Raw genomic sequence first — 20,619 nt, 5'->3', positions numbered from 1 at the left:
GGTCATAGGCATCTGATAAATATGTCAATTAAATTATTTGCTGGGATCACCAACCTCCTATTCACATTTAGTCTCTTAGTCTTTGTACTTTGTTACTTATGTAGTTGGTTGTCTGCGCCTAGATGTTAACACAAGAAGAAAGGGCTGGCTGGCTGAGTTAATAGAGGTCAGTTTGCTTCTACCTGTAGCAATGTAACTGCAGTGAGCATGACTCTGGTAAAATCTTGTGGAAGGAAAGTGATGGTAGACCTATTGTCAATGCGCCAAAGAGAAGATCTGGAGACCATCTCTTCACATGCCTACTTATACTCTAGTTCTGGTCCTCATCATATTAAAAAAAAAACATGCTTTAAAAAAAAAGTTTGATGGGAGAGTCCTGTGTATATGTCAATAAAGCACTGTTGGCCAATAGGGAAGGAAGATAGGTGAGACTAGGAATCTAGGAGGATTCTGGGAAATGTAGTGAAGGAAGCTGCATGTGATTCCTGGGAAGAGGGGACGCAAGTCTGTTCTCAAAAGATAAGTCCTTATAAAAATATATATTGGTGATTATGGGTCAATAATTCAGAGCTATCCAATGAGAAACAATAGAAAATGGCCAATAGCTTCATAATTAATATAGTGTCCTGTGTGTCATTTGGGGGCTCAGACAGCTCGGCAGGGCCCAGGCGTTTGGTGGGGAAGACAACACGTTACAATTGTTGTTTGGTTTTTATTTAGTTTTGGTTGGTTTTGTTTGTTTATTTGTTTTGAGACAGAGCTTCTCTGTGTAACAGTCCTGGTTGTCCTGGATCTTGTAGACTAGGCTGGCCTCAAACTCACAGAGATCCACCTGCTTCTGTCGCCCTACTGCTGGGATTAAAAGCATGCGCCACCACTGCCCGACTCCATGTTTTTATTATGCATAATGTATTCCTAAACATGTGAGTAAATGTGTTGTATATGTAAAGGATGAACAAAAATGTGCTTTGATGTGTGGTTCTTTCTAAGTAATAAGAATTCATTCTCACCATTGGGAACATTCTATGATAACACTGTCCAGGTGTTCCATCCACATTCCTCCTCCTTCCTCTTTCACACACAGCTAACCAGCTTGATGGCTCACTGACTATCTCCTCAGGACTCACGAGTGGCCACTGCCAACTCTGATCACTGAAGGCACATTTGCGGAATGACCACCATGTTCCAGGTTCTCTATGAGATATTTTGTGAAAATATTCCCATGCGGTGGACATGATCACTGGTGTGTTTTATACACAACAACTCAAGAGTCCCCCAAAGTCAAACTCAGGAAGTGTTAGACTGAGGAATGAAATTGAAGAAGAATCTTTAATTATGAGAAAATGACCCAGCAAGAATACACTGGAACAGATCAATAATAATAATAGTAATATCTATGTGGGGTTAGACAATGATATCATAAGAAACAACCTGTACTTTAAAAGAAACACTTCTGATAATTCTGCTGTATGCATATGTGATGTTAAGGATCTATGATCTGAAGGTAGATATATATAACAGGAACTCAAAATTCATAGCATGGTTACAGTTCTCTGCTCGCTGTACAGCCTTACCAGGCCTGATGGTAATTGTACATAGTAACAGTAATAAGTCTGGACAAAAATATTTCAATTTGTTTCTTCCACCACTTCTGGCTCCTCAAGAGAAAAAAAGTCAAGGGTTCTTCTCTTATGGCCATAACTATAAAGGCTACAGATTTATAAATGGGCTACTTGGTACCTCAAACTTCTGCATCTGACCATTTTCAGCGGTTTCTGGGATCGTGGCTCGTTTGACAGCAGACTGAGGTATAAATGCCCAAACTGGTAGTCCCATGCCTAGAAGGCCGACAGTCAGGCATGGTTATATTTCCACACTTGGGGGGCTCTTAAAAGAAAAGAGGGTTGACTCGTTAGAGAGGGAAAACGTGGTGATGGGGGCTGGGGAAATGGGTCAGTAGATAAAGTGCTTGCTGTTCAAGCATGAGAACCTGAGTTCAGATCCCCAGCATGCACACAGATGTCAAGGGGGCAGGGCAACCTGCCAGTAATTCCAGCACCAGGAGAGTGGAGACAGGATCCCTGGAGCAAGCTACACTAGCTGTATCAATAATCTGAGTTCACTTGAGAGACTGCCTTGGCGAAGAGATGGAGAGTGGTTGATGAAGACTTCCATCATTGCCTCTCAGTCTCCACAGACATACAAACACACATGCTCACCACAAACATACACATGTAAGGGAGGGGAAAGTGTGATAGCATAGAACCACCCGGAGTTCCCTTAGTTTCATACTTCTGGGGGGACCCCAGATGCCTACAATGGAAAAGGACTCTGGTTTAACCCCTTTCTAAAATCATTTTAGCTTTTTGTATGTGGCCAGCCCCAGCACATACATAGAAAAGTGGAAGAAATACTTCAAACACTTCTTCTACTGGAAGTGCTATAATCACTTCTAGAACTAGGCTGGACTAGCAGGTATGTATGGACTAATACATGTTTACTACAGCACACTCATATTTTAAGTACATTTCCATCAATCCTGTTAGGCTCCTGCTTTAGGACACGAGAGGTAAGTATTTTGATAGAGTCTTCATCCTTTTGGCAAACAAGAATGTGAACCAATATACTTGGCGGTGTTGAACAAAGTCCTTAGTCTCAGATTTCACCATGCCTTAATGTCTTCAGGGAACACCCAAACCAGCAGGGCTGCACATCAGCAGTGATGGCGGATCTTAAGGTCCATAGTCATGCAGAAGAGTTGATATGAAGACTCCATCAACAGGCTGAAAACTGCCATCTTAAAAGTCCTGAACTAGGCTGCGTTTAGGAGGTGGAATCAGCGACCTCTGGGGGGGACAGGTGGAGGAGGATGGAAGGGCTCCCTGGTTAGAGGCCTGCAAAGAAAGAGAAAGGAACTCTAAAAAACTAACCAAATCAAAGCGGTCTTGGGCATCCATCACCTGTGTCAACTTCGAAGTGCTATGCAAAAGACACCTCCCTTAGTTAAGGAGTCAGGACACACTCCACATGTCTAAATGGCATAGATGTCATGGTATCTAATCCCTGAACATAAGAATCATAAGAGGAGCTAGTGACAAATTCCAATTCCCAGGCTCTAGCCCTGTTCATCACAATTTCTTGAGCTAGATATAAAACCTTTCAAATCTGTCGCAAAACCCTTGTGTTAACTAAACCCTTTATTTTCTGTTGCTTTGTCACCCTTGGGCCTTGTTGACCCTGGAGGCACTACATTTCTTGCAGATAACTAATGCTTCAATCTCCCCTTTGGGACCACTGTCAACTTACCCTTATCATCCTAGGGTCAGGTCCCAGACAAACAGATAGTCCCACTGCCTCAGCACCTATTACATTTATCCACACTAGTGACCCCAGGTTGGTTTGACCCTGCCCTGATCACTGTTTCTCATGGCAACCTGGATGAAAAGCTCATGCCCTGGCCTGACCTTTGTCCCCTCTGCCTCCTGACCATCATGCATGTGTCCCAGTATGAACCCCAGTGGTATGGCACCCCCCTCCCCCGCTCTAGAGAACCATAAAGCCAGGGAACTGTTTTCTCAATGGCAGCTTTCCCCTGCTCTGTTGACCTTCCTGTGCCTAAGTAATAATAGAGTCTAGATTTTAAAATGCCAGCAATTCTGATAGGCAGCCTGGGTGGAGATTTACTATCAGAGTGAGGCTGGCTGAAAGAGGGACAGAGAATTCCAATGCCTGCTTCTCCTGCTTCTCCCTTCCTCATTGGGTCGCTAAGTGTTGTCCCAATTGTGTATGTGCCCACCTAAAAGCCCCTTTTCATGTTCCTCTGCTTGGATTTTTGTAAAGTCCTAAGTGACACTCCAGGTAGACCAGGGTGGGTCTATTTACAGATCAATTCAATGATTACAGATGGTATTTCCACGTGTGTACTGTAAAACCAATATTTAATCTCCAGGAAGCAAATCAATACATCCAGAAAGAGAGCTTTGTTGGGTGCTATAATTGAACTGTGGAACCCTGGAGCTGCATAGTCCATGGTTGAATGAGTCTGTGAGTAAATATTTGCTAAATGCCTCCTGAACACTGCTTTTGAACAGGTCAAGGAAATGACAAGAGTTAGAAATGGCAGGGCCATCTCAGAAACAAGAGAGGGAATCAGACATAGCAATGAATAATCACAGATGTCCACAAGAATCCCTGTGGAGGTCCCCAGGGATGGAGGGGTTTGTGTGTTTGTCACTGAATTTCTGGGATCTATTCAGTGAAAACAAAAGAATGGTGTCCTTCCGTCTCCCAGTCTCCTGCCCTATGAACTACGGGTCAGGTCATACCACTTTAGCAAGTTTAGGCTGTTCCTCCTTTTATACAAACACACAATTAACACTCCTGTGTGTGGCAAATGGCAGGAAAAATGAGAATGGGTCTGGCTATCAAGACACTGTACATGTGTGCAGGAGACAGACAATGAGCAAAATTGGGAGGCTGTAGTGTTTGATAGCTGCAGTTCAGACCTTAAGGGACATCTGAGCATGGATGTTTACATACACAACTCTCTCTCTCTCTCTCTCTCTCTCTCTCTCTCTCTCTCTCTCTCTCTCTCTGTGTGTGTGTGTGTGTGTGTGTGTGTGTGTGTGTGTGTGTGTGTGTGTGAAAAAGTCAACTTAGACAACCCTGTTTTCTCATTGGCCCAACCAAGGTATGTAGGCACTTAGAGATGACATGGAAATTAGTCAGCAGCACTATGTCTAGCCTAGAGTGGGCGCTCAGAAAATTAAGCTAGAAATCTCACTATGATGATAAGTGGTCTAGTCTTAGACCTTTCCCCATGAACCTTACAGTCTGTCTTCCTCTATGAGGCAGTCTGTATACTCCCGTCCCCTCTCTCACTGTCACATTGACACACTTGCAAGCACATCAATTTAGTTTCATTCTGATGGGCAGTTCCAGCAAAAGATCAGAAGCCCTACGTCAAGGAGATGGGTTTATGGCAACAGGTATAACAGAACAGGAAAAGTGGAAGGATACTATTTCCAAACCAAGAGTGGTCTGTGCAAATATTGCCTTCTTGGACACCGAGAAGCTGAAGCTGGAGACACCTATAGGTGAAACCAGCAGAAAGACTGGCCAAAGCTCAGATCCTGTGTAGCTGAGGTTGTACCAGAGAGAGGAGAAAGTTGAGGAGAACATGGGATTACAGGGATATGTAGTCAGCCTCCCTTGTGACATTAGCTAGTCAGTCATTCTAGACAGTCAGTGAGGGGCTCACTCAATGCTCTGCACAAAGACTGCCTCGTTTTTTACCCTGAAATCTGCACATATGCTCATAATACAAGCACATACTTGCAGATCCTTTTCAAACCCCAAATGCACACAAGTCTTGAGTTCCCTTCATTGCAGGTCTCCACCAACACCGTTTGCTTAGCAAAGTGGTTTAGTCCTATGCTCACCCTGTTTTTATCCCAGCACACTTCCCAACTCCCCACACGATCCATTGCCCGTCTCTTCTCACACAGTGTCCTACTTTCTATCTTCTCCTTCCTGACAACTGCTTTCCTGACTGCTCTCCTTTTCTCTCCCATTAACAACAGTGACAGTGTCGACAACAACATTTCCAAGCTCGCCACTTCCTCTCTGGGTACAATTAGACAAGGGGCTCCAGAGTTCTCCACCTCCAGGATCTCTTGGATCTTGGATCTCCTCCTTGCTGACACATCGATTTTCTTGGCCAGGTGTAACATCCTGTCAATGTCCTCCACCCATTTCCTAGCCTCAGCCTCTACACCTGCAAGATGTGATAATTCTAAAATGGGCTTTGGAGAGCATTAAGTAATACTCTTAATGTGTTTGACATAAACACTGTCGCAGAATAAGCAGTCATTAAATAATAGCATGTATTACCATAATCACTTCTGCAAAGCTCCCCTCCCCATACACACACCAGATACATAGTAACTTTCAAACAAGATAATGCAAACTCAGGGCACAGACTTGGGTTATCACATGCAATCCTTCTGGGAGTAGGAATCTCCTAACGTGCATCTCTCAGGCTGTGTCAGGGAAACATGTCTATCATTGCAGCACAACTTCGGGCTGTCGGATGTTCATGCAGCAGGTATCAGTATAAGAATGTTACTGGGAGCAGAGGCCAAAGTGGAGAGAGATGGAGAGACACAGAACCCCAGACAGAAGGCCTTTATGTTTCACTTTCCCAGAAAATCCCATAGATGAGCTTCATTTACATTTAAATATGCAAAAACTTCCTCTTTTCTTATGCACTGTATTTTAACCATCAAAGACTGGACTTCACACCCAGTCCTTCCTTTCTGCATGGCAGCCCTACTTGCCAGCTTGCACCATGTTTACTGCTGCTCCACAGACCCTAAAGAAGGTTTCTACCCAAGCCCCTGTACCAACTGGACCCAGCTGTGGTAAGAGCCCAGCAAGCCAGTCACACTAGTCTGGACTCATCTTCAAATCCCCTGATGTCTGCTCCTCTTCTGAACAAATATATCTTCATGTTCTTCATCTCTCAGCACAGGCCAAGAGCTTACCCTTACAACTCTATGAGGAAGTTCAATTAGTAACTCCATTTTATCGACAAGTGTGTGTGTGTGTGTGTGTGTGTGCGTGTGTGTGTGTGTGTGTGTAGGAGGGGATGACTTTTGAGAAGGGGTATTGAGGTACACAAAAGTTAAAGAATTCAACCAAGCTCATGAGTGACAAGCAGGGCACTTAAACCCAGGAGAGTGGCCCAGAGCCTTGCTCACCCCCAGACCAGGTTGGGTTTTTGGTTTTTGTTTTTCGGTTATTTTTTTTTTTTGCCTTCATTTTCACTTCTAATTTTATCTCTTGTTCCTGAGAAGCCCAGAACCCACAATTCAGTCACGGGAATTCAATACTATGAGCTGAATTCTAGACAGACCGATACAAATTATTAAGGGGCCCGAGGAGATGACTCATCTGCTACAGTACTTGCAATGTGAGCATTAGGACCTGAGTTTGGATCGCAAGCACCCATGTAAAAACCTAGGCATGGCCACCGCGTCTGTGATCCTAGCAAGGGAGGCAAACAGAAGGCTCCAGAGTGCTCGCTAGCCAGCCAGCATAGCCAATCACTGAGCTCCAGAGTGCTCGCTAGCCAGCCAGCATAGCCAATCACTGAGCTCCAGAGTGCTCGCCATCTCGCCAGCATAGCCAATCACTGAGCTCCAGAGTGCTCGCTAGCCAGCCAGCATAGCCAACCACTGAGCTCCAGGTTCAGTGAAAAAGACATCCACACACAAATATGTATATACATGCACACACATGAATCAAAAAATTAGAATTTGCTTAAGGAGCTGGAGAGATGGCTAAGCAGCTAGGAGAACTTGCTTTTCTTATAGAGGACCCCCGTTTGCTTCTCAACGCCCACAATGAGTGGCTCACAACCACCTGTGACTCCAGTTCCAGGGCAACAATGCCATCTTCTGGCTTCCACGGGCACCTGTACACATGTGGTACTTCACACACAGAGACACGCGCAAACACATAAATCTACAAAAGTTATTTTAAAATCGGATAGTTGTATTCGTGTCCCTCACTCACGAGCTTAAACGTTACTTAAAGTGTGCAACTAAGCTGGGCATGTTGGTTCACGCCTGCAATCTGAACTCTCAGGAGGCTCAGGCGGGAAGAGCAAGAGTTGGAGGCTAGCCTGGGTTCCATAGGGAGACCCTGTGTTAAAAAAGCCAAGAGCAAGGGGCTGGAGAGGAGGTTCTACAGATAAGAGCAGTTGCTGCTCTCCCAGAGGATCTGTGATTGGTTCCCAGTACCCACATCAAGTAAGGGGTTCACAACTCCCTGTACCTCCAGCTCTGGGTGATCCAGTGTCTCTGGTGTCTGCATACAGATACACATACCTACACACAATTTAAAATGCATAAATAGACCGGGCAGGGGTGGCACACTGTTTTACTTGGGAGGCAGAGGCAGGCAGATCTCTGTGAGTTCAAGGCCAGCCTGGTCTACAGAACAAGTACCAGGACCACTCTAAAGTGTGTCAACCATAGGTATTCATATTAGCTCTGTCCTCATTCATTGGTTGTTTTAGATGTTCCTAAATCCTCTTCTTCTTTACAGCTAAGAGAGAGAGAGAAGAAAAGTCCACATCTACTTCAATTTTACCTCTGTGAGGCAGCTCGAGGAGGTACCCTGGGGGGCCTCTCAAGTGTCATGACCGGTGCTGTGTCCACTTGGGTAGGACCTGGGCTACGACTTCGAGTAATTTCAGGGACTTCATTATCCTATAGCATGCAAGATGAGAAACAAAGGTGACTATTACACAAAACATATGAACTTACATAGGTGGGCACCATGGACTAGCCCTCACCATCCTTAGGCTGTTCCCAAACCAGGAGTCAACCTAGTGCCAATGGCAGTTTTCCGAGTCCTTCTGGTGTGGTCTAGAACATAGCTTTACCCAAGTTATCACAAATTGCCTAAACTCGAAATCCTTGCTTCTCTAAGTACGGTCTTCTGTCTGCTAACACCGCCTACAAGTTTACAGGTATGCTCTCCCTAAGACCCATTCTCCCAAGGCTTCAGTGTTAGCAGTGACTCATGTGACCCCTCAGGCTCAAACCAGCCACTGGTCACCAGGTCGGGACAGACACTGACACAAACAGGCAAACTTGAAATGTGGCCTCCCCTAGAGCAGCCGGATCTCTCATCTCCGAAGACTCCCGGCGATCTGGAAGGCACGCCACCACCCGTGTAGAAATGCAGGAAAGGCCAGTGTACAGACAGAGAGAAGGATACAGTGGGACACCAAATACCCCGGACCCTGGGACATACGGGACAATCCCATGGTTCCATGTAGCGTGACCCAGGCTCCTGATCTAGGCCAACCATGGTGCAGCCCCTGGAATCCCCAACTCTCAGACAGCTCCTTCCTGCAGATACCCCACTTCTAACTTAAGTAGTCTGGGTAGATTTGTCTATCTCTACCTATACTGCCCCTTCCCCTGTTTCCTTCTGTTATACTGAGGCAAAATTCATGTAGCCATAAGGCCAACCATTGCAAAGTAAAATGGCTTTGGCACATCTGTGGTTTCATGTAGCCACCACCTCTATCTAGTCTCAAAACCTTCTCCTCGCCTGCAGAGAAACCTCCAAATCCACTAAGCTTCTCCTCATTTCCTCCACCCTCCAGCCCTGCCAGCCACCCAACCCTCACTGTGTCTCTGGATTTGCCCATTCTACATTACTTCATATAAACAGCATCCCACAATGTGACCTTTTGTTTGCGACTCCCTCCCCCATGGACTCCTTTCTCCTGTGATAAAATGACCCCTGAGACCAGACGGAGTGGAAATCCGGGCTCTCACCTCATTGTCGCCCTCCATCCCACTGCTCACACTGAGGAGGCTCCGCGTGCTCGATCGGTTACTCGCGCTGCCTAAAGGGCAGAAACAACATCAGCTGGACTGTGCGTTCTCCCCGGAGAAAATGAAATACGGAACTCCAGCCCTAAGTGATTTATAGCAATAGAAACAGTACATAAACCGAAAAGACAAGAGTCTTCAAAGGGTAGCCACCTTAAGCCATTTCATTAGAGTTCAGTTTTTCTGTCAGCATCACACAAAATGGTTTGCTTTCTGATGACCACTTTGGGCTTAACGGCTACCATTTACCCAGGACTTACCGAGGGTGGAGTGCTTTCGAAAGCATGATTGCCGTTTAATCCCTTTGAAAATCCTATTTGATATTACAGCTTTGGCCCAGGAGGCACGAGAGCAGAGGTACTCAGGGGGTCGGCTGCTCTAGATCTGCAAGCTGGCTTTGTTACCATGGTCTTGCTGCTTAATTAGGAATTACAGGCCAGGGGTGTATGTAGGACACAGATGCACCTTCCAACAAGAGATTACAGGCCAGCACCAGATAAAAGGCATGGCTGTGGGTGTGGCTCAGCGGTAAAGCTTTGCTAGCATGCACAGGGCCCTGGGACCAATCCCCAGAACTACAAACACAGAAATGCACAGTACAAATTCAAAAGTGCTCGTAGTAGGAATTCTGTGTGAAAACCTTTTCAAGTTAGGAATTTATTGCTTGTATCATTAAAATAGCACTAGTCCATAGAACTTTCTGGAAATGTGTGTTATTCGGTGTGATAGCTAGTGTGAAATGAGGTAGAACTAAGAAGTTTTAAAGTTTAAAGTTTACCTAGTCATTACCTAGTCGTGGCTGGCCTGGAGCTTGCTACCTATGAAGACCAGGATGGCCCCGAACTTGTGGCCATCCTTCTGTTTTTTGTTTTCCAAATGCTGAGCTGGAGGCTGATTTTTTAAAATTATTTTTATTTTATGAGTGCATCTATCTGCTTGTATGTCCGTGCACCATGTGCATGTCTGGTGTCCACAGAGGCTAGAAGAGGGTGTCAGATCCACTGAAAATGAAGTTATAGATGATTGTGAACTGTTATATAGGTGCTAGGAACTGAACCTGGGTCCTCTACAGGAGTAGCGAGTGCTATTAGCTGAAAAGCCATCTTTCCAGTCCCAGATTTAAAAACATTTTATTGTATTTATTCATTTTATTCTATGTGTGAATGTTTGTCTAAATTACATGCATTTACCACATGTGTGCCTGGCACTCTCAAGGTCAGAAGAGGGTACTGGGTCCCCGGGAACTGGAGTTATGGATGGCTATGAACTTCCTCCATGTAGGTGCTGGGAATTGAACCCTGGTCCTCTGGAAGAGCAGCAAATGCTCAGCAACACTGAGCCATCTTTCCAGCCCTCAATGCAGGCTTTTAAATCTGTAATTCTCTGACCCAGGGGATTTGGTTTGTTCATTACGAGCACATGACCAGCCTCTTTCTATTCAACTTACACTCATAACCCAGCTTAGTCTCCAAAATGTCCTTTCTCCTCCTCCTCCGCCAGCCAGCTGCCACCCCCAAGGCCCAAGCCTCCTCAGAGCCCATGTTTGGAATAAATGCTATCAAAACTCTCCAGATCCCCCAACGATTTGTCCCCACGCCCTATGCCTGAGCACCCACACATCATTCATTTATTGTCTCTCGCAGTCTCCACGGTGAACCCCATGGCGTTCTGAAGGTTATTCATCAGCAAGAAGTAAAAGTAGTCATAGGCGCTGGCTCCATGGCTGGAAATTCACACCCATCAACTCCCACTACCCCTTTCCTTGGCATTCCTAAACCTGTAACCACAATGTTTGGCTCTAACCTCAGCCCCTGGTATTATCTCCCTCTGGGCTCATGACTGACACCACAGTTCCCTGGACTACACAATTGGTAGCACCCCATACTCTGCTCTCACGTCACAGGGAGGGAGATTGTGCCACATCTCTGTCATCAGGGAAGAAGGCTCAGACTAGCGTGTAACTCACACTATTTTTGTGCTTTCCTCCATTAAAAGCTCCTAAAGACAGGATCTGGTTCTTTTCATCTTTCTGTCTCCAGTGAATGAATAAGTGAGAGGAAAAAAATGCCCACATAATTCTTGGGCCAGATAATCTACAGGAAGGTCAACAGTGTTACACAATCAAGGTTTTGTTCTCTTAAACATATCACTAATTACTGGGGCTTAATTACTTAGTTCTAGCCAGGTTTAACTTGAAACTGACTTTCTGTGGATCCCAAGAGATGACAGCTGTGTCATAATAAAAATCATGTTGCTGACAGGGTGTGACTCCAGGGTAAAGGGCAGCTAGTGGCTCCGAGTCTGGCTTCCCCCACTCCCTTCCTGCCAACGAACTAGCTCTATTTGGAAGGTAGTGCTTTCCTGGATAATAGCACGGACGGATCTGGATATGACTCCCAGACCCTCTGTTTAGTTGCCAGAAAACTCAAGGCTTGTTTTCCAGCCCCTAACTGTTATCTAGAAATTACAAGCTTTGCTGTCTTGGATGAAGTACGTCACACAGGAATATGCTTATCATGGGGCTGGCAAAGAGCAACTGTCTGATAGAAGCTGGTGTTCTCGCCATCTTTAATTTTAAGGTAGTGTACTACTCTTTAGTGACACCCCCCCATAGTGAGCTCCACCCCCATGTTTGTGTGCCTTCCTCCTCTTCAAACTCAGATGTCCAACCTCCTTTAGCCACTAGAACATTAGCACATACGACAAAGGCCAAAGCTTGGCAGGCTCTTGCACAATAGGTTTGTCCTCCCTTCCCAGATTCGGTTGCCATGTAGGAAGTTCAGGCTGTTGAGTTAAAAGCCTTGTGGAGTAACGCTCTGGAGAATACACAGCCATCCTGGATGCTCCCGCCGAATGCAGTCATCTGAGTGACTATTGCACACTGAACACGGAGAAGACACAAGCCACCCCTTCTGAGTTGTGCCCAGGCTGTGGATCAGGTGTGATAAATGATTGTATTTCAAGCAACTAGGTTTTGTCATGGGTTGTCACATAGCAGAAATTAGAGCAAGAACCAGCCCTGGTTTGTACAAAGAGGCGTGTAAGCCCTTGGCCTGGCATTAAATAGCATTTCCTAATCCCAGAAGCTAGCCGTGTCTGGGCAACAACTTACTTGGTCCACCCTGTCCTCACCATAGGCTACCCCAAATTAAACACATAGAGAACAACTTTCGAAACAAACAAACAAACAGAAAACCAAGCACCTCATATTTGTCTTTAAGATTTTCCAACTATGGCTCCCTTTTGCCATGGGGAGCAGAACCTCCACTTCGAGAGGCTTCTGGACCTTCCCTCATCTCATGTGTTGGAAAGAAATGCTACTTGCCTCTAGTTTCTTCTGCAGTCTGTGATCCCTGGGGAACTCTCTCCTGCTTCTAATATCAGAGCTATCAGAATTCTCAAGTTGCCTTTGGCGGAGGCAGTTTCTGGGTATACATTACTGCTCCCATTGTGTGTGGGGAAATTTTCTTTCTGTCCAGTCTCCATTCCCACATACTCACATGATGGGCTTTAGGTGTGTTTCCACAGGTCAAAGTGTGAGGAATATTCAATAAAGAGGACAAGCTGACTTCTATCTTCTATTACCTTGCTGGGAAAAATCTATACGGTAAGGAGTCTTGACTTGTGTCCTTGGGTGAGCAAAATTGTGTGTGTGTGTGTGTGTGTGTGTGTGTGTGTGTGCATGTATAGGTGATTGTGTGCATGTGTGCAGGTGTGCATGTATAGACATTTGTTGGTATGTATGCATGTGTGACTTGTATATGGAGGGGTACAGACAGACAGGTTTTTCTGGGAAACAGATATAGAACACACAGTAAATTCTCAAGGAGGCTGTAATGTAAATAGAGATCACAAGTGTTTGGATAGTCTGTTATCCTATGTTCATTTGTAGATATTCTGCCTGACTTCCAAGGAGACCTGACTCCTGAAGTATACGTCTCTCTGTCTCTTCCGTCACTTTTGCAGTTGTTTTGAGGATGGTGAAGTATAAGGCAGACAAGAAATGCAGTGTATGTTGCTAGTGAAACCAGCAAGTCAGCAAATGCAGCCCAAGATACAGAAAGAGTCCCGAGCCCTGCAGCCTGCACACCAGGCTTCGTCTGCCACAATCAGACTCCCATTCATTCTTCTTCACCAAACAAAGATGTGTTCCAATGAGACCCTGAACCACCCGCGCAGAAGCCGGACTTGTCAAATTTGAGTCTATTGTTGTCTACAGCTCTGATGAGATGCCCTTGGCTTCCCCTTAGCACAGCTGGTGAAGAAGCTGAACAACGGTGAAGAGTCCCGGCTTGGCTCCAGACTGAGTTCAAATCCCAGCCCAGCTCAGCTCTTTTAGCTACAAACTGACAGAAGGCACTACGCCTGAACACTTCCTCCTCAGCAGAAAGAGGTCGTCAATCTACATTATAGAGGCTTTGTGCTCATTAAATGATCGATGAAGACAATTCACTTTCGGTAAATGCCCAATCAACATTAAGAATTATTATAAAGCAAGAGGGAAAGATGGAAAATTAAGGGACGTGAGAAGTGGTGCTGGGCTGCATCCCCACCTCTGCTGACGATCACTGGGTTCAGCTGTTTACAAAAAGAAAGTACTCTCACCCGTTGGGCAAATGCCACAAGCCAACTAGTCTACATACGTCACACCTCTCGAAACCAAATCAGGTCCCAGTTGAGACCTCGGGCTCCTAAGAGTGTCTGCCAAGCTGGGTAGTTGTGTCACACACCCTTAATCCCAGCACTTGGGAAGCAGAGGCAGGGGAATCTCTGTAAATTTGAGGTCAGCCTGGTCTACAAAAGTGAGTTCCAGGACAGCCAAGGCTACACAGAGAAACCCTATCTAAAAAAAAGACAACGCAACACAGAACAAAAAGAGCATTTGCCCAAGGCTGCAAGTGTGGGCTGGAATGCAATGACGAGGGCGCCTCTGGCTGGTTGCTTACTGGCCGTGCTCGATGTGCTGTCTGTCTTCCAATCTCCACGTCTCAGCTCTGTCCTGGGGGGAAACACGCTCTTCCTGGGGCCGCTCTCATACACCCCAAACTCCACTTTTCCAGGCAGCTGCTGTGAATGCCGGATTGGGACTGTGATCTCCAGATCTGGAAGCAGAAGGAAGAAGGAGATTCAGGCAGGCTGCCATTACTACATCTCTCTTCTCACGATCCGCTTGTCTCCTGCACCTGGGCCTGGAGGACAGAGGGAGATCCTGGAGTCTTGTTCCACTTCAGCGCTGAAAAGCCACAGAATCCAGCATGGCCCAGCAGAGGGAATGGATGGCAGAGCATGGGAAATGGACAGAAGAGCTCTTCCACCCCACAGAGAGGCAAGGACACACTTACGTAAGGCTTGGCTCCTAGCCCCATCACTTGGCTGCATGCAGCCCACCTCTCTGAATTAGTCCCCTGTCTAAGGAGGGGATCATGAACACCACTTACGGTGAGAAACCATCCCATGCACAAGCTCATTCCAAGAGGTCCCATATTTTTAGTTGGCTGAGTCCTCATAAAATCCAAGAAACCAGCGCCAATGTTATCATTCCCAGAAGAGATGAAGACACGGAAGAGTAAAGTTGCATCCCCAGTGCATCCCAGCTGGAAGGACCAAACTGGGATGTGAACCCTGACTCTGGAGCCCAGGCTCTTCCCCACTCCTAGAGCCAAGGGCCTCTTGCTCCCTGAATTTGTTATGGCTGACAGGTGAGGGGGTGTGGGATGGGCAACCTACCCTGACAACAGTGGCCCGGGGAGCGTGTGATCAGAGTCCTCCATGCAGAGAAATACTGTGACTTCTGAGGGTAAAGGCACAGTCTGTACCCAGTTCAGGGTCGACCTGACCTCTTCAAGGCTGGGCTCTGCCTGGGAGCATAAATAACTCAGTCTAGTGGGCAGAAAGAAATGCCTGGTGCATCGCCAGCTTCTTCCCCAGAGGGGCGTGAGGCAGGTCATAAGGGAAGCCATGGAAGCAAGGGTGAAACAGGGGGTGCTTTGGGACTTTTCTGGGTACTGCCTCTCTTCACCACTCTGGTCTTCTGTGGAACAAGTGTAGTAGGAAATTCAGCAATGACTCCTCGTGCCAAAGCCACAGACCAGGCGAGAAAGTTAATGAATAAACCAGAACAATACAAAAGAGCGGTGTGAGGGTGGGGTGGACACAGTCCCAGCAGCCTGAAGGAACACTTGAAGTGTGGATTACCGGTCTTCACAGGCCTCTCATTCTAGAGAAACTGGTTCCGGGAGCAGACCAGGGGCCTAGTGATAGCCAGCTCCTTCGTGCAATGGGGGGTACTTTTTGGTCCCAGGCTCTTTGGTTACACCCAGAAGCCCTTCCTCCGCTTGCTGCTCTGGGCGCAGAGCATGGCCAAGGCAGGCTCTCATGGGGCGAACAGTGAGTCCCAGAGGCCACGTGAACATATCATTCCTCCCTGTGCTTCTCAGCTTTTATTTACATTTTTAAAAAGTCACCTTAAGACTTTTTAAGGTTTCCAGCCTGACTAAATTAACTTTAAGTTCGTATTTTCCCACCCTTAACCAGTTCTATAAAGAAGGAAAGTAAAACACACAGGAAGAAAAAGACCAGAGGTCAAAGGTTCAAAAACTCAGGGCCAGGCTAAATGTTTCTAGAACACCTCCACTGTTTGCCTGCAGGTACAATATGGGGAACGGTTTTCACGATTAGATCGACAGCTTTCCTGAAGTGGGTTCATCTGTCTTCGCTTTGTGCCTTTGGACTTTTCCATTCAGTGGGTGACTATAACCCTACGAGGAAACTGAGTGACACACTGGGCAAAAGAATGGCCCGGGTTACAGAAGTGATTAGCAATGACACAAGGAGCGGAACCCGGTTTCCTGGGCCTCCGCCGGCTCTGCCTCCCAGGACACCCCCAGAACACAAATATTGACTGTCTTCCCGTGGGGCCACAGCAACAAGCCAGCTACATGTTGGCAGCTGATTTCCATGCTACCAACTCCAGGTACTACAAAGAGCAAAGCTACTTCCTGGGGTTGAAGACCAGGAACGGAGCATTCATTTCCAAGGATCCTTAGTCCTTGGTGTTCCAACCCCAATTAAAGAAAAAGATGAGAGTTATTTTCTAAAGCGACCGGAGTCTCCAAGTTTGAGTCAGCCTCTCTCAGACTGAAGTGCCACCCATCAACCCCAAAGTTCTTGATGTGTGCCAATGGTTTTCAGTGGTTTTGGTGCGACAGAATGATTTTCTCCAGGGGCGACAGAAGTTCGGCACTGAGGACAGGTTTTCAAAAGGAGCTGTGAAGGTCAAAGTTGAGTGACTGACCTCTGCCCTGTGGATCCCACTCTACTTCTCTCCGACCCCACAGAGTTCTTAGCCTAGCCCCGCAAGTATACACACAGAGGCCCTCAGGCCCCTAAGGAGCGCGGTGTGAAAACCCACAGACTAGGGCATTGCAAGCCAATATGTAAATTAATAACAGAAGTTTACAGAGTTCAGTAAGTCATATCTACCCAACCATAAATGATGCCTTCTCTTTGGCAGGTGCCCTGATACCTCCCACCTCACCCCGAAGGACAGTGTCCAACTTCCTACTGCCCAGTGCCTGGTGTCCCTGGCCAGAATAAGGCACCAGATCTCCTAGAACTGGAGTTATAAATAGTTGCAAGCTATCATGTAGGTTCTGAAAACCACCTGGGCCCTGTGAAAGAGCAGCAAGTGTTCTTAACCCCGGAGCCATCTCTCCAGCCCCACTATTTATATTTTACCACAATAAAAAGTAAAAGCAAGGGGGCTGGAGAGAGGCTCAGTGGTTAAGAGCACTGGCTGCTCTTCCAAAGGCCCCGGGTTCAATTCCCAGCACCTACATGGCAGTTCACACCTGTCTGTGACTCTAGTTCTAGGGACCTGACATCCTAAAACCTAAAAATAAAATTAAGTAAAAATTAAAAGCAAGGATACTCCTCCCCAGATGGGCTTTCTGTCATCCTGACCCATCCCCCTGTGTCTGTTTGAGCTGGACCTGGAATGTCCCCTAAAGACCCACAATGGGGCTACTTGGAGATGGTGGAAGCTTTAAAAGACAGAGCCAAGGAGAGGCCTTTAGATTGTTGGGGTTCACCCTTGAAGGGGACAACGAGGCCCCAGCTCTTTCCCCTTTCTGCTTCCTCTCCCAGCTAGGAGACAATTGTGTTTTGCCAGGCACGCCTGCTGTGATGTGCAAAGTCATCCCAGGTCACAATGAAACAGAGTCACCAATCACAGACCCAACGCTACAAAACTGTAACCAAAGTAAACCTGGTTTTCTTTTCTTTAAAAGAATACATTTTGCTGGGCAATGGCCGCATGCCTTTGTGGGGCACGGGCAGGCAGATCTCTGAATTTGAGGTTAGCCTGATCTACAGAGAGAGAGAGTTCTAGGACAGCCAGGGCTATACAGAGAAAGCTGTCTCAAAAGCCAAAATAAAATGTTATTTATGGTAGGCAGCGGATAGACACGTGTGCTGCAGCATGACAGTGAAGCCCAGCTGACAACCTGAAAGACAGTCCTCTCCTCCCTGAGAACCAAACTTGGGTCACCAGACTTAGCTATAGGGGCCTTTTAGCCACTGAGTCATCTGGATGGCCCAGGCCTTCTTTATTTATAACTTGATTATCTGAGTTTTTTGTGACAGCGATGGAAAGTTAACTAACCAGTGTCCAAAGATACGCGGTTCAATCTTTCCATGATAATGGCACTAATTATACTCACGACATAGAAAATTATTACCCCTCCCCAAAGCAAAATTCCAAGTCAGAAGATCCAGAAGGGGCGGGGGTGGGGGGCTGACCACACTTCTTCACACATTGATCATTCTGATTTAGACTAAAGGTATCAGTGGGTGGAAACCATTAGAGACTGAAAGCCTTGGGTGAACTTTGTGGAGTCCTGCAATGTAGGCCAGACTGGTCTAGAACTGTGATCTCCCTGATTCAACCTTCCAAGTGCTGGGATTAAGGTATGTGTCACAGTGCTCAACTGAAATCAGTAAAACATTTCAAAACGTAGGAACTTTGGGCTGGACAAGTCCCAGCCCAGAGCATTTACTCTGGGAGGCTGTTCCAGGGGAATCCAGCCCAAACGTAGGGCCTCTGTGAACTCAGGGGAAATTGCCGTTTTTAGAGCTCTTCCATGTGCTAGGCACAGGTTGCACCTGTACCCGCCCATTGCAACACCCCTGTTGACTTCCCATTTTGCAGGCGAGGACTGAGGCTCAGGGAGGTAAAAAGCATTTTGCCTATAGTTCCAAAGCGATTAGCACTATGCAGAAAGAACTCCAACCCCAAGCTTGCTTGCCCGAAGGCCATGTCTGTTCCACTCTGCTCCTCAGTGTGGGTGGGTGCTGACCCCTGACCCCCGAGTGCTTGTGAATCTACTGCTGTTCCTTCCCAGCCTTCGGACACTAGGGTCACCGACAAATCACAGGCCAATGAGGCCGGTGCTTAAAGGCTCGACACTGTCACTTCCTTGGTGCTTCTGTCTCTGAATGGATATACTCTACTTCTCAAAAGCGCTTTAGTCCTTTGCCACCTAGAGCCCTATTTTCTGAGCCCAGGTGACCGCAGATCACAAGCCCGACTTTCCATCGTGTCAGCTCTCTGCTCTTCTCTATGAGGAAGGCAGACATGACGAGCCTGGGGTGGGGGTAGGGAGCACATTTAAAACCCAGACACTCAAAAAGACGTGCTAGGATGAGCTCCCTGACCACTCTTCCCTACAAAGTCAAAATCATGACTATCCTCTAAGCCAGCTACTTTAGGAAAAACACGGGGCTGGGCATCATAGGAAACCCACACCCGCATAAGCACAGAGACGACTAAGTCATAAACTAGCAGATCACACACAGTGGGTCCCGGGTTTCTTCTTGAGCTGGTGCTGACACTTGGTGGCTGTATGACATGACTGGTGTCAGCAGACATTTGATTGAAACCTGGCACGCTAATACAGACGTCCTGAGCTCCATCAAGACTGGGCTGCAGACCGAGGAGCCAGCAGGGCCCAAAACACACATGTCCCTGCCATCGCAGGGCTTATGGTAAGAGGGGAGAGGGATGCTGGTCCATGACCAGAAGGGAAGACTAAGGAAATCCTGGTCCATGCTACAGGGACACAGGGAAATGAGAGGGCAGAAAGCAAGGTGCAGGGACTCATCCAAAAACAAAAATGTCAGAGAAGCCCCTTTGGTGGCTGAAAGGAGGCAGCAAGTGCAAAGGCCCTGGGGGAGAGCTGTGCTTGCTTGTTGGAGCAATGCGAAGGGTTATTGGTGCTCAGGCCCAGGTCTGGAGCCCTTGGAGAATGAGTACAAGGGTCACGTAATGTGGGAACTTGGTGACCACAACAGAAAGTCTGTCTTTCCTCTGAGTGGAAGAGGAGCCCCTCGAGTCCTTAGAGCAGAAGGGGGCATACCCTAATATTTTATTTCTGGCATTATTACTGTTATTTTTAATTATGCGTCTGTGTGTGACAGTGCTGTGTACATGAGTGCAGTTCCCCACAGAAGCCAGAAGAGGGCAATAGATCCCTTGGAGCTGGAGTTACAGGTGGTTGTGAATCACCCATACGGATGCTAGAGACCAAACTTAGGGCTTCTAAAAAAGCAACACAAACTTTTAACCACAGGGCCATCCTTCTAGCCCCTAGTAGTTTGTTGTTTTTAAAATATTAATAATTAATTAGTTTTGTGATAGGGTCTAATTGTGTAGACAAGCTGGCCTCAAACTCATAGCCATCTATCTGTCTCCACTTCATAAGCACTGGGATTAAAGTGATTTGCCATTATACCCAGCCATATGAGATACTTGATTTAAAGAATGACACTGGCTCTAGGTTAGAGGATGAATTGCAGAGGGGGAGAGTGGACAAGGGTGGAGATGAGTGCAGAAACTACTGTACTAGTTCCACCAAGAGATGGTGGTTTGGCTGCTGGAGAAACAGCACAGGAGAAATAGCCAAACTTAGGCTGTACCATGGAGCTAGAGTCCTAGGGATGAAGAAATGAAGTAGCAACAATTAGGGCAGTAAAGAGACATGCCAGGGACAACAGGCTCTCCAGATGTCCTGACTATGGACATAATACAGTAGCCTACAGTGGCCCAGAACCTTCTCAGAGAAGCGCCATTATACCCAGTCATAAGAATGCAGGTGTGGAGGAAGAGGCCTGAGCAAGAAGCCTGTGGGGGAAATGCCCAGGCTCA

The 20,619-nt window shown here is 46.8% G+C and overlaps 1 protein-coding gene across 1 annotated transcript in view; it reads right to left on the bottom strand.

The window, feature by feature from the left end:
- Positions 1–1,310: 1,310 nt before the first annotated feature.
- Positions 1,311–20,619, bottom strand: part of Pik3ap1 (phosphoinositide-3-kinase adaptor protein 1) — a 122,124-nt gene continuing 102,815 nt past the window's right edge. The window contains exons 14-17 of the mRNA XM_005063603.4: positions 14,363–14,518; positions 9,360–9,430; positions 8,158–8,276; positions 1,311–2,894 (exon numbers count right to left, since the gene is read on the bottom strand). Of these exons, the coding sequence (XP_005063660.1) occupies positions 2,837–2,894; positions 8,158–8,276; positions 9,360–9,430; positions 14,363–14,518 (404 nt within the window). The 3' untranslated portion in view covers positions 1,311–2,836. The remainder of the gene's footprint in view (positions 2,895–8,157; positions 8,277–9,359; positions 9,431–14,362; positions 14,519–20,619) is intronic.

Source organism: Mesocricetus auratus, unplaced genomic scaffold (assembly GCF_017639785.1).
Source record: "Mesocricetus auratus isolate SY011 unplaced genomic scaffold, BCM_Maur_2.0 Super-Scaffold_4256, whole genome shotgun sequence".
Classification (NCBI taxonomy): Eukaryota; Metazoa; Chordata; class Mammalia; order Rodentia; family Cricetidae; genus Mesocricetus; species Mesocricetus auratus.
This window is presented reverse-complemented; position numbering and strand designations above follow the sequence as displayed.